At 44.9% G+C, this 13,102-nt stretch overlaps 1 protein-coding gene across 1 annotated transcript in view; it reads left to right on the top strand.

Annotated features, from left to right (window-relative positions):
* The first annotated feature begins 289 nt into the window (after positions 1–289).
* LOC119382443 (glutamate receptor 1) overlaps positions 290–13,102 on the top strand; it is a 68,714-nt gene continuing 55,901 nt past the window's right edge. The window contains exons 1-3 of the mRNA XM_037650144.1: positions 290–613; positions 3,188–3,346; positions 9,939–10,214. Of these exons, the coding sequence (XP_037506072.1) occupies positions 535–613; positions 3,188–3,346; positions 9,939–10,214 (514 nt within the window). The 5' untranslated portion in view covers positions 290–534. The remainder of the gene's footprint in view (positions 614–3,187; positions 3,347–9,938; positions 10,215–13,102) is intronic.

Consider the following 13,102-nt stretch of genomic DNA (forward strand, 5'->3'; position numbering starts at 1 on the left):
CTACTTTTTAATTCTATTTGAGCAGCGCAAGCACCCTCTCATGTGGCTTCTCAACGTGCCGCTCCCGATAGCCATGGCACGCCAATCGAAACCTTGGCTTCGCCTGGCAACAACCGATCCGATCAACAGCGCCCCCTGATTTTTGTGCGAGCCCTGGCGCCGCATGCTCCAGTGGCCGAGCAATGTTAATGCCGAGATCGATCGATAGGGCGGCGCCACACCTGCTTTCCGCCAGATGTGACGTCACACATCTCGCGCCTTCCCGTCATGCAAGTGTCCGCAGGAGGGATCGATGCTCTCTGTCCAGGGATCCGCATCCATTCGCAAGTTCCCTGAGGGGCATCCTGCTCCGGATCCTTGTCGATGCACCAAGCGTGCCCAGAACAAAGCAGCGTTGCGTGCCCATTGCTTCTCAGAGCATTCCTTCCTTTCGGTTCGTGCTTGGTATGGAAGAACATTGAAGAGAGTTGGTGAGCTGCGGCCGACCACTGTGCAGATAGCGTACTGCTGCGTGTGATTGTGGGAGGCCGGCCGATGAGAAGCATGGAAAAGCTGTTCGTGACCATCCTGCTTGGCATATACACTTTCCGCAATGCCGGAGCTGTGAAAATAGGTGCGTCTAAGAGTCTTTTTCACTTTGCTTTCTTTGACGCTCCTTCTGGCAAAATTAATTAATCAACCTCTGCATGGCCCATCGAGGTCGAACCCTGTTCAGGCTATTTAATTATTTTACATGCCTCATAACTACCTTTAAATAACACGCTATGACGTTTTCAGGCTCCACACGTTGATCCGCGACACCGTCAACAGGTGGCGATAACTTGGCTTCTAAAATGTGGCATCCATCACCTGAGGCTTCTGGGTTTCCACACATGTGTATATTTTGACAAGATGATGCCAATAAGGCGGGGCTGTAAAACACAACGGAGTGCGTGGTGCTCACAATGATGATCAGTGCTTCCTTCAAACAAAGCGTGCGCACTCTTTGCGCCTACTAGCCACGCCCATTTGCTTAGACACTCCACCAGTTTCGCCAGTTCCGTAGTTCCGTTAGAGATGTGTTGCTCCAAATAACTCGCGCAATATTGCAAACTAATTCTGATCAAGTTCTAATGTTGTGCTATTAGCTATAAGAGAGTGTGTTTTTATTCAACTTCAAGCATAGGAATATATGTAAGGTATACAGTGACAGGAGACATCTTGTGTTTATGTCCATCTTGATTTGTATCTATCATATTAAACTAACGTTAGAGGCACGTATTGTATCGCAGGTGCCGATGCCTTAAGATTCATGCACTTTTTAGCAGTTGGAAGTAACGTTACTTTAAATATCGTCCAACTTATGCACCCAAACCAATGAGACGCCCGTTTGAATTGTTGATATGTAAGCACCTTAACAACTTAAAACAGTACCATTACTTGAATTCATACACACATGAACTTGCATCTAAGCGGAATGTATGATTTGTTCTAGATGGTTTGTAGACAAAAAATGACAGAGCTTATCAGGATGGCATCTCTGATAGAGGCAGATGCGTGCCATTCAATATGGAGATGTCCAGGTTTACAATCGGAACGCTACCGTCTCTTACTGCAAGCCGGGCTCAACTACATTGTCGCGACCAGCTGTGACCACTGGATAACGTGATAAATTCCACAAGACATTGCTTGAAATCATACACAACACAGGACTTACAGCACACGTATAATGCGCGGAATACAACCAACCCCTATACATAGCCTTCATAGATTACGAGAAGGCATTTGATTCGGTGGAGACATCAGCAGTCATGCAGGCACTGCGGAATCAAGGCATCGACGAAGCCTATATAAACATAATGGAAGAAATCTGCAGCGGATCCACAGCCACTATAGTCCTCCATAAAGAAAGCGACAGAATCCCAATAAAGAAGGGCGTACGGCAGGGAGACACAATCTCTCCAATGTTATTCACCGCGTGTTTACAGGAGGTTTTCAGGGCCCTAGATTGGGAAGAGTTAGGGATAAGAGTTAATGGAGAGTATCTCAGTAACCTACGATTCGCTGATGACATTGCATTGATGAGTAACGCGGGAGACGAATTACAGTTCATGATTACTGAACTGGATACGGAAAGTAGAAGAGTAGGTCTGAAAATTAATATGCATAAAACTAAAGTAATGTGGAACAATCTTGGCAGAGAACAGCGCTTTGCGATAGGTGGCGAGACACTGGAAGTTGTAAAAGAGTACGTCTACTTAGGACAGGTAGTAACCGCGGAGCCGAACCATGAGAGTGAAATAACTAGAAGAATAAGGATGGGTTGGGGCTCATTCGGCAAGCATTATCAAATCATGAATGGTAATCTACCACTATCCCTCAAGAGGAAGGTATATAACAGCTGCATCTTACCGGTACTTACCTACGGAGCAGAAACCTGGAGACTTACAAAGAGGGTTCAACTTAAATTGAGGACGACGCAGCGAGCGATGGAAAGGAAAATGATAGGTGTAACCTTAAGAGACAGGAAGAGAGCAGAGTGGGTCAGGGAACAAACGGGGGTTAAGGACATCATAGTTGAAATCAAGAAGAAGAAATGGATATGGGCCGGGCACGTAGCACGTCGGCAGGATAACCGGCGGTCATTAAGGGTAACTGACTGGATTCCAAGAGATGGCAAACGCGTGAGGGGGAGACAGAAAATTAGGTGGGTAGATGAGATTAAGAAGTTTGCAGGTATTACGTGGCAGCAGAAAGCACAGGACCGGGTTGATTGGCGGAACATGGGAGAGGCCTTTGCCCTGCAGTGGGCGTAGACAGGCTGATGATGATGATGATGATGATGATGATGATGATGATGAATACGCATAAAGAAGTATGCCTGAAGGGCAAGTCCTTGTCGCAATAAAAAAAGAAGAAACTTTCGACACTGGACACACACCCAGTGCCCAGTATTGCTTGCTGTTTATACTCGTATATACTCAAATTAGACGCGAGAACATACTACTGCCACTACCTTTGCCGCTATTAAATACAAAAGTGGAAGTCTATGAGGATAAAATGGCGCATTTTCTATATTATTATTTATCATTACCAGGGTTGGTTGCTACTTGTCCGATCACTAAGGCCCTTGACAACAATGAGCCCTCGATTTAGCGCTCGGCTCTAGTAATCTCATGTTTGATGTGTCTTTTTCTTTATTTTTCAGGTGTTATACTTAAACCAGATTTGAACATAGTACAATCAGCGTATGAAGGCGTCATGTATAACTACAGCAACAGCAATGTTGCTCAGGAGATCAAATTCAAGGTGAAGACCAACTTTGCTACCCTAGAAGACACTGACCTTTTCTCCACCAGCAGAACACGTGAGTGCTTAACGCTTGGTATTCGGTTTCTCAAACTTGTGCCATATGTCAAAAAAAATCAAGAAAACTTTCTCTCGTTTTCTCAAAACGTTCGGTATATGCTGAGTCACAGAAGGAAGTCTGCCTTTTGCTCGGAAACAAGGACTAACTTTAATCCTATGCAATAGGATTACACCGGGACTAGCCCAAAGCTATGAATCCTTCAAGGCAGCAGGCTGTACAAGTATTTGCATGCACGCCCACTTATCTAGTTCCATCCACATATCATTAGTTTGGGCTTGTTGAGACAAGCTTAGTGGATTATTTTTAGAAGACTGTAGGATTGGGCGTGTTGGTACAACATGATTATGAGTGCAAATCAGCGCAGCCGACAGGAGGGGACAGAAGAGAGGACACAGAGCGCTGAGCTTCCAAAAGTTTATTTCTTTTGAATGCCTTCGCTTTTATACAGTTACACACTGTTACATCAGCCATGCGCGGAACACAATGATGTTACAATTCATCACGTGGACAAACCAAAATAGATATTTTCCTTATCAGTGAGAGCGACAGAGGGGGTACTTACACAATCATCCTTTAAGGAAAAAAAATCTTACCAGCCTCGATGATTTCGCGTGTGATGCGATCTCTGCTTTTGGCGACAATGCTACAATCTGAATATCTTGGTCGACACCCACACGTGCTACAGAGAGCGGACAGCCACCCTTGCTTTGACCGATCAACATTGTACAGATGCTCTTTCAACCTTTCATTTAAACACCGACCCGTCTGACCAACGTAGTATTTTCCACATGACAACGGCAGCTGATAAACTAAGTTACATAAACAATCTCTAAATTTGTCTGCGTGGTTTGTAGTACACGCACGATTGGGTCTACTTGCTACTTTGGTTTTGTCACCAGTAAAATTGTAGAAAATGTAACGGTTTCTGACACAGTGCAAGCCACAACTAAACAAGGGTTCGCAGTCGCAAGAAGAAATTAGGGTTAAGTCATGCTTAGCATTGTTCAACAGAAGGGAGCTCATGAAACGCGGTAATGTTCCGAAGCAAAAAGTGTGCCGCATGTTGATTGAGATTGCGTCGTTAGAAATACTGCAACTGTGTACATTTTTACCCTATTAGATTGTTGGGGTTTTATAATAGTACAATTCTTTATTTTGAAACTTGTCGTGATCAGCTAGACTTAAGCGGGAATATCTTTATTCTGGCTTTGGTCTTTACACTTATATATGTGGCGTTTATTTTTTAAGAACCAAACCTAGGAACCGAAACTGGGCTAAATTTCATGGGAATGCAAAGCACGCCTAAGGGTCTTTCACATTTAAAACGTTTGTAACCAAAATAGGGCTATTTCTGATTGTAACGTGAACTCGAAAGTGCAGTTTCGAATCGAAAGTGAGCCAACTCCTGCGTTTGTTTGAATGAAACTGAACCAGATTCATTAAAACCAGTGCTGCGTCAACAATCGTAACCAAACCAACCAACGTGGCCGCCTCCAATCTGTTTCATTTGTGACCTAGTTGCTTTGTTATCGTGCTTTCGCTCCAGAATTGCTTTTTCTTGGGCGAGTTAGTACAGACTGAAGGACATCATATTGTAGAGCAAAAGTCGAATGGAAAGATACCGACTTTCCTGCTCCGACATGTCCAAAAACGAGGAAGATGGCAGCTTGTGATGAAAAATTCGTAAACTGGGTATGTGCGCTGGCACACAGTCCATGTTTACGAATTTTTCATTACGTGCCTGTTAGTATTTCCTTTCTAGTTTTGCGCTACACTAACATATCCTTCTTACGCTCCAAGACGGTATATTTGAAATAGAAGAAAACGGAAATGAAGTTATTGGGCACCGATCTATTCCTTGGAGAAGAAGTGATCCTAAAGGGTGTGCCATAAAACCAGCTAAGAAGCTCAGAAGAAGAAAAAGAACAGCTGATGTATTTTTGTAGGCCTTCAATAAATGCCAGAAACAAGAGAACGCTGCCGACATTACAGGCAGGGCCACTCGCTCTTCAAGTCTAGTCATGACTTGTCAAGCACCCGTGAAATGAAGTACGTCAGTGACGGAAGCAGAAGATGCTGTTAATTTTGTCGCAAAATATTACTACATCGTTCATTCGCTGTCATTTACACTACTTTTGCGTAGCCAATTGAAGTCCAAATGAAATATTCCAATCCATATGAGCCAAATGCAAATTTTACTCCCGAATACCAACGATAATGAGCTATATTGTAACCGCAATATAGGTTTGAAGTATTTTGGTGACCTGAGCACACTGGCAAAAAATTGTTGGAGCAGACCCGACCATATTGTCAGTATCAAACAACTGCGTCTTTCTCAGCTTCACTTGAAATGCACTTTACTCTTTAAAAAGAAAAAAAAAACGCCACATATGTTCTTTAAATGCCGTGTTTTCCGTTAGCACCTGAGACTCGTGCCGCAGTTAGCACTGGAAAAGTGCTACTGCAAATTGAATACAACAAAATGAAGTGTCATTAAGGGTTGTCTTCACCGCTTATAGTTACCTAATTAAGACCTTTGCTGTGTTTTGCTCTTTCGGGATGACTCGAGTAGCACGCCTGTGCCATATAGTTCAGTGTGACCGCTCTCGCGAAACACATTTTTTTTAAATCGTGAGAATATATGCCAAACCAACCTACGGCTATGTTCCTAGCGAAATTTCCACTGCTTGCCAACAGTGCCACGTGGGGCTCAGCTGGGCGTCGTTAACCGCATTTTTTTTGTGCTGTTGCCTCTGTGCACGCACTCGTTGCCGCGCGACAGCAGAGGGTGGGTGGGGCGTCAACAGCCGTCACGTACGAGCCACTCTTTGCTTGCTCTGGCTTCCAGCTGGCCAGTCGCCATGGAGACTTATCGACCGCCTCATTGTTTTCAAGCCGTGTCCCTAACGCGCGCTTCGTTTGACTTCCATGTGCTCGCATTTTATGAAAGCCATGTGTTTGCATTTAGCTCTTTATTTCAGACAAGGAAAAAAATGTCTTGGATACCAGGGCAAAAGACAGATGTGCTTTGCCTGACGAGACCCTAGCACCCGAATGCACACTCAGTACATAGACGACAGAAACATAGACACCTCTCATGCAAACTGCGTTAAAGTAGAATGGAAGAAAGCATCAATATTACTTCCTGAATAAAGTGAATAAATATGTCTAGCATGATGTCTATTTTTTGTGCCTGTAAAGGTTAATTTTACATAATGGTGTTATTCATATAGTCTTAAGGAACGAATAGTGCATAATAAAATATTTAAGTACGCGCTGTCATCTGTGCTGGTCGCCACCGCTTCAACCACAATAAACGTGAGGGCGCTGTAACGTTTCTAAGGTGCAATGCCAGCTAGCAGACCAATCCTTCCTCGCTAATAATTCACAATTGAGACTTGAATTCTCAAAGTACAGAACTGTATTCATTTGCAAGCGTACTGACACAGCTGAGGCCACTGCTTCTCTTCGGTCATAATGGATGAGAACTCTGCGGGCTCGTCTCATATCGAAGTAGCTTGGTGACAGTTCTTTAGCAAAGATTAGTGCTGGTCTGAGTGACGATCAAGAACGTACGGGCCGTGGCTTCCCTCCAAAGTGAAAAATCTGCAGATGGAAAACAGGGGAGACATATCGCACGTCTAATCTAACCTTCAAGAAAAGGAATAATGATATTCACCAAAAAGGCGTATTGTAGGCAGACACAGAACAGAAAGGAAAGACTATGCCTGCACGCAGACTGATCGCGAATTAAATGACTGACATCTGTGCATAACCTACACGTCGCCTTGCGTATTATTTTGCCAGAATAGAGTAAAATGGAACGAAAGGAATTCAGCGAAAGCCAGGCTTGTTAAATTCGCCTAACTTACCGCTAACTCACACAATCTTTCGATCTTACGTTTCAAGCATGGCCGATGTGGCACACGCGCAGTCATTGTGCGAGGGACTACACTGGTATGCTCGGGTATGTAGAATGACCCCCCCCCCCTTTTTTTTTTAAAGACGATAGTCTTTCTTGGGGAACTTAAACGCAGAAATTTTGGTCTGTCTTTCTGTCTGTCTGTCTTTCTGTTTGTCGGCACGTCCCTCGATTCAGCCACTCGGCCAAAGTTGAACCACTTGCCCAAGGGCCAGCCGTCTTGAACTGGTACGGCTGTTCATACTTGTGAACGTTGTCGATCAAAAAGTAAATATCATGCATATCTGAGGTGCAACATCACTAGGTAAGTATTAGGTGGCGTGTTCCTTTAATAGAAAATGCATACATACGTAATTTTAAGGACCCTAGTTTCTTAAGCTGCGCTGAAAATGCATAAGAATGGAAGCTTGAGCGAGTTGGTATGCGTTCATCTTTGTTGAAACAGCGCTCACTAGACGACGACCAAGTAAAAGAAGGCACAGGACAGGCGCTGCCTGTCCTGTGCCTTCTCTTACTTCGTCGTCGTCTAGTGAGCGCTGTTTCAACAAAGCTGAAAATGCGACTGCGCTGAAATTTGCCTTCCTCCGTGCCCTTCGCACGAGCTCATGGTTGTGTTTCGGTTTCGGTTCTGTATTGCACTGTACGAATGCCATGGGTTGGTGTTGAAAAACTTTAGTTTTGAGAAGGCCAAGAAGGTGAAAAAAAAATATTTAAAAAATGAAAAAGCAGCGTTGTGGGCGGCCTTCAGGCTGCCGGTTGTGGGCGCCGCTCTGGAGTTCCTGTTTTACCCAGGCGACGTGTAAATAAAAGAGTGTGTGGAGAGTACTCGTTCAGTGCGGACGTTTCTCTGCTTCAGCGCTTCGCGCCAAACCGCGTTTTCGGGCTGGCTGGCGTCCCCGCCGGTCGCGTTGGTCACCGCCGGTCTTCGCCTGCTGCTGCGCCGGGACTACCAGCACGCAACACAGCACTCATGTTTCCCGACGTATTTCCAGATGGCGTCCATATCTCACACAGCGCCTCTTCTATCGTCTTTACACGACATTTGCAGCGAAGCACGCAGATACGCGGCCAATTTTTTTTGAAGTCTTTCTTTCCGCCTTGAGATGCGATGCATGTGCTGCTCTTTCCCGAGTTATCTGTGGATTTCTTCGGTTGATTGTAATGTGCAGGAGAACATATTTTCTTGTGGTTCAGATCATGTTTGCATCGATGGACCAATGCGTGCTTACTTTACTGAATTGTGCATGGAAGTTATCTTAAAATAACTTATATAGTTTCCACACGCTGCATTTTCGATCGATATCGTGCCCGAATAAAATTACATTTCTTGATCGCGATTGGCTGCTTACTCACGCCACCTGCAAAAGGGAAGCAATCGCAAACCAGCACTTGGATCCGGATTGGGCATAATCGAGAATGAAAGTGGGCCGTTAGGCTAGGCCTGCCGTTCCCCACGTGGGAGCAGCCGGGTGGCGCGGGCCAAAAGTGGTACTCTCTTTCTCTCTAATCACGTGACACCGGTATTGGACTAACTTTTAGAGTAGCTTTTTGTACCAGAAGCTGTCGAGAGCCAAACGAAAAGCGACTCACTCTTCAGTAAATAACGCTCAACAATTTGCGACACGGCAGCCTAAATTTAATTGTACGCCACATCTTGCTTGTAATTTTGCTTTGCAAGCGCCCTCAAGAAAAGCACACTGGTTGGCCGGAACGTGTCTCGCAAAATGCACTGACGCGTGTGGTATGCGCTCTTGCACGCTGAAATAGGGACGGTCATGCTTTCGTAATAGGCCTGTGCGAATATTGCAAAATGTTCAATAACGAACGGCATAGCGTTCTATTGAATTTGGTACTCGAATCGAATAGCGCATATTCCAACTACCAAATATTTGCTGAATACTTTTCGAACAATCAGCACCGACGGGAAAACCCCCATGAAACAACACGTTGGAAGAGCGAAGGGTCGTTTCTGTTGTTTTAATTAGTGCATTACCAAGATGCGTGTAAGTCAAGCTCTCACGGGACTATCAAAGCTTTACTCATCATCAAATGAATGAATTTTTGCTTTAAACTCCAGTGTCGCCGAAGCGAATGTGTACTCAATCCACAATCACCATGAAATTCACGATGTTCATTCATGAAATATTATTTAACTTTTAGGTCTTAGTTTTATTTAAAAGCTGGTGACAAAGTACCACCTCGAATACTGAAGTAACTGCTTGATTCACCGTACAGTTAGAAAACACCTCGGAGGCTGTCGCTACTGTATACGAGCTTACCTCTGTTTGTGGTGTTCTTTTGTTAGTTAAATGTAACGGTAATGTGACTTTGCTAAAGTTTGTACACATCTGTTTCGAATAAAATGCAAAATTCTAGGCCTGTCTCGAAAATGGTTGCGAAAGCTATTCGGATAGTATTCGATACGTATTCGATTCGGTATGACCACTAGGGGCGTAGCCAAGGGGGGGGGGGGTAGTCGGGGGGTTCAAAGTCCCCCCCGAAATTTTTCAGTTTTGCTTGCGTATATATACATGCACGCATACAAACGCACGCACGAACATACATAAAGTATGGTTGAACACCCCCCCCCCCCCCTCGAAAAAAATTTCTGGCTACGCCCCTGATGATCACTATTCGCGCTCATTCGGTCTGTTGTGAACGATGCAGTGTGCGAGCAGCTGCGCACCAACGTAACGACAGTGGTGGTGTCAAGCACGTCGCACTCGTCACTGGCGCTACAGTCGTTGTTCAAGAACACGAACGTGCCGTACGTGGCCACCTCGTACCAGGAGCACTGCAGCGTCAACGTGGGCGGCAACCTGAACCTGCCGTCGGCCGACTCCCTCGGCGTCTCGCTGCTGCCCGACTACTTGCCGGCTGTCGCAGAGATGCTCGATCACATGCGCTGGCCGGCCTTCATCTACGTGTACGACTCGGAGAACGGTGTGTGCCTCCTTTATTAGCTAGCTCAGTCAAGATGCGTGGCCACAACACGCATCTTGACTGAGCTAGCTAACACCCCGTGTGTGGTGTTATCACACGTGTCTTTGGTTACGCGCTATAGTTGGCTATTGAATTGAATTGATTATGCAACAGGGCTGCGAGGATGACCAGGCAAAAAGCTGCATTGAGCAGCTTCAGGGAAATCTGGCCTCCTCATACACAGGGCGGCTTCACAGCGCTTAAACAAAATCACAAGGTATTCGTGATGTAACAGCAGCAGGTAAAACAAAGGACGTTGTAGAAAAACGACACGAACAGCGCTCGACTTCCTTTCTGAGATGGCGCTCATTCACTACTGTCAGCGGTGCTTCATGACTTAAGTTGTTGAGGAGTTTGGAAAATGGCGGACACGATGGGAAACATTCCTCAGCATCCTGAGCCAGTTGATGCAAAATATTTATATCGCTCTACGGATGATACCGGGGGTGCAGCTGTCGTTGTCTTGTCCTGCTCACGACTTGTGCGCGGAGGGTTGAAACACGGAGTGCGTGTGGCAGCGTCAGGCGGAATGAACACACAAGTACGGCGAGTCGGGAGAACTAATTCGTGATGTCACTGCACGACAGAATGGAAGCTCCACTCCTTTCGGTGACTCCGCACTTGCCGCGTATACACGGTGTTTTATAAAAATGCTATGACAGTCAATCTTCCGTCGTCTACGCAAACGAACTCTACGCCGACGCGGAAGAACTTCGCCGCACCAAAAACTACATGCAAATGAGTAATTAACAAAAGTTCGTTAATTACCTTTTTAATTAATAACTTAATGGCCATCGTGCTTTTGTGATGTTAAACCCCAACAATGATTATTAACTTTAGGACCGTTGTTTATATGGAAGAGTTGTAGGATGTGACACTTTATGACATGCCCATTTTTAAAAATCGGTGGTCTAGTGGTTATGGCGTTCGAGGGCTGACGCGAAGGTCGCGGGACCGAATCCCGGCCGCGGCGGCAGCATTTTCAATGGAGGCGAGAATGTTTGAGGCTCGTGTACTTAGATTTAGGTGCACGTTAAAGAACCCCAGGTGATCGAAATTTCCGGAGCCCTCCACTATGGCGTCCCTCATAATCATATCGTCGTTTTGGGACGTTCCCCACATATTATTATTATTATTATTATTATTATTATTATTATTATTATTATTATTATTATTATTATTATTATTATTATTATTATTGTTGTTGTTGTTGTTGTTGTTGTTGTTGTTAAAGTCGCAAAAAACGCACATAATTTGAGATAATCACCGATATTCCAGGCCCCGATCTAGGCGAAACCGAAACTGAGCGCACCGGGCGCGCAGGAAATCCGTCATCCATGTCACGTCAGACCGGAAGCCCACGTGAGAATTTTTGAAAAAGGCGCGTCGGAGCAGAACATGGTCAGGAAAAACGGCAAGCCGTCTCAAATGCCCGACTGGACCGCTTATTCTTTGCGTTTGGTGTGTAGTGCTTACCCGTTTCTTTGTTAAAGTCAAAAGAAGTGCAGAGAACTCGTTCACTTGTCTGCGAGAAGTAGCGCCGCAGTGGCTACCGCCTAGTTTTAAGATACAGTGAAATAAAAATTTTCATGGGTACAGCGCGAAAGAAACAGTTAAACATTACACACCAAACGCAAAGAATAAGAGGTTCATTTGGGTATATGGGGTGACGTGGTGTTTTTCCTGACCATATTCTGCCACGACACGTCTTTTTTGTTTTAGAAATTTGTCACGTGAGCTTCCGGTCTGACGTGACAGGGATAAATGATTTTCTGCGCGCCCGGTGCTCTCAGTTTCCGTTTCGCCTAGATCGGGGCGTTGAATTTCGGTGATTATTATATCAAATTACACGCGTTTCTCGCGATTTTTAAAAAAATGGGCGTGTAATAAATTGTCACGTCCTACAACTCTACCATATAAGAAGCGGCCCTAAAGTTAATAATTAGAAAGTTAATTAATGATTTTTTAATTGCTCACTTGAATGTAACTTTATGTGCGGCAAAGTTTCTCCGCCTCGGCTTAGAATTCGTTTGCGAAGATGACAAGGGCCTGGGTGTCATAGCATTTTTATAAAAAATGTGTATTGTCTAAAAAAACCACCCTGTGTGACTCTCCTTAAAGAGACACGTTAACTCTATTTTGGCTCCCCCGACTCTCCGACGAGAGTGTAATGATCTCCAAAGAGAGTTCACCTGACTCCTCAAAGAGAGTCACATGCGTGGCAAGTCCGGACTCACAAGTACGAGTCAAAGGACTCTTTGTTTTGTTTTGTTTTCTCTTTTATTTAGTGATCTTAAAACCTATTCTTTTCGCTCACAAATCCGGCAAAATAAATGATACTCAGAAAGTAAGGACCAGAAATGATTGCTACTTATCGATCTACCTTTGTGCACAACCACACGCACGCGTCCCATCTAACTCTAGCCAGAGCTTAAAGGTATGCCGACGCTCTTTATGGCGGCGCGACCAAATGCATGTTGCTGACTATTGCATGTAGTATGTCACGCTGTTTTTGTGTTATGCTCAATTGTTTAATTGGGCAAAATTAATTCACGAACGTCTACAGCAAGAAGATGGTAAAAAATTCCACTTAAAAAGTTTTAGATCGATTTGCAAAACGTCCGACCAGACAGTTCCCAACTTTCTATCTTTAAGTATACTTGGTGTTTTCTTGCTTACTGTGAGTGAAATACAAAAAATACCACGTGACATGCCCACTTGCACGCCGTAATTACAGAGCTCGTTCCGCGCACAAACGATGCGCTTCCCTCGCGGCGTTTCACAACAGCGATAAGCAGACGCAGCGTTTATCGCTCGTGCTGCCTCAAGCAACAGGTTCGTCGTCGCTG

Source organism: Rhipicephalus sanguineus, chromosome 2 (genome assembly GCF_013339695.2).
Source record: "Rhipicephalus sanguineus isolate Rsan-2018 chromosome 2, BIME_Rsan_1.4, whole genome shotgun sequence".
Taxonomy (NCBI): Eukaryota; Metazoa; Arthropoda; class Arachnida; order Ixodida; family Ixodidae; genus Rhipicephalus; species Rhipicephalus sanguineus.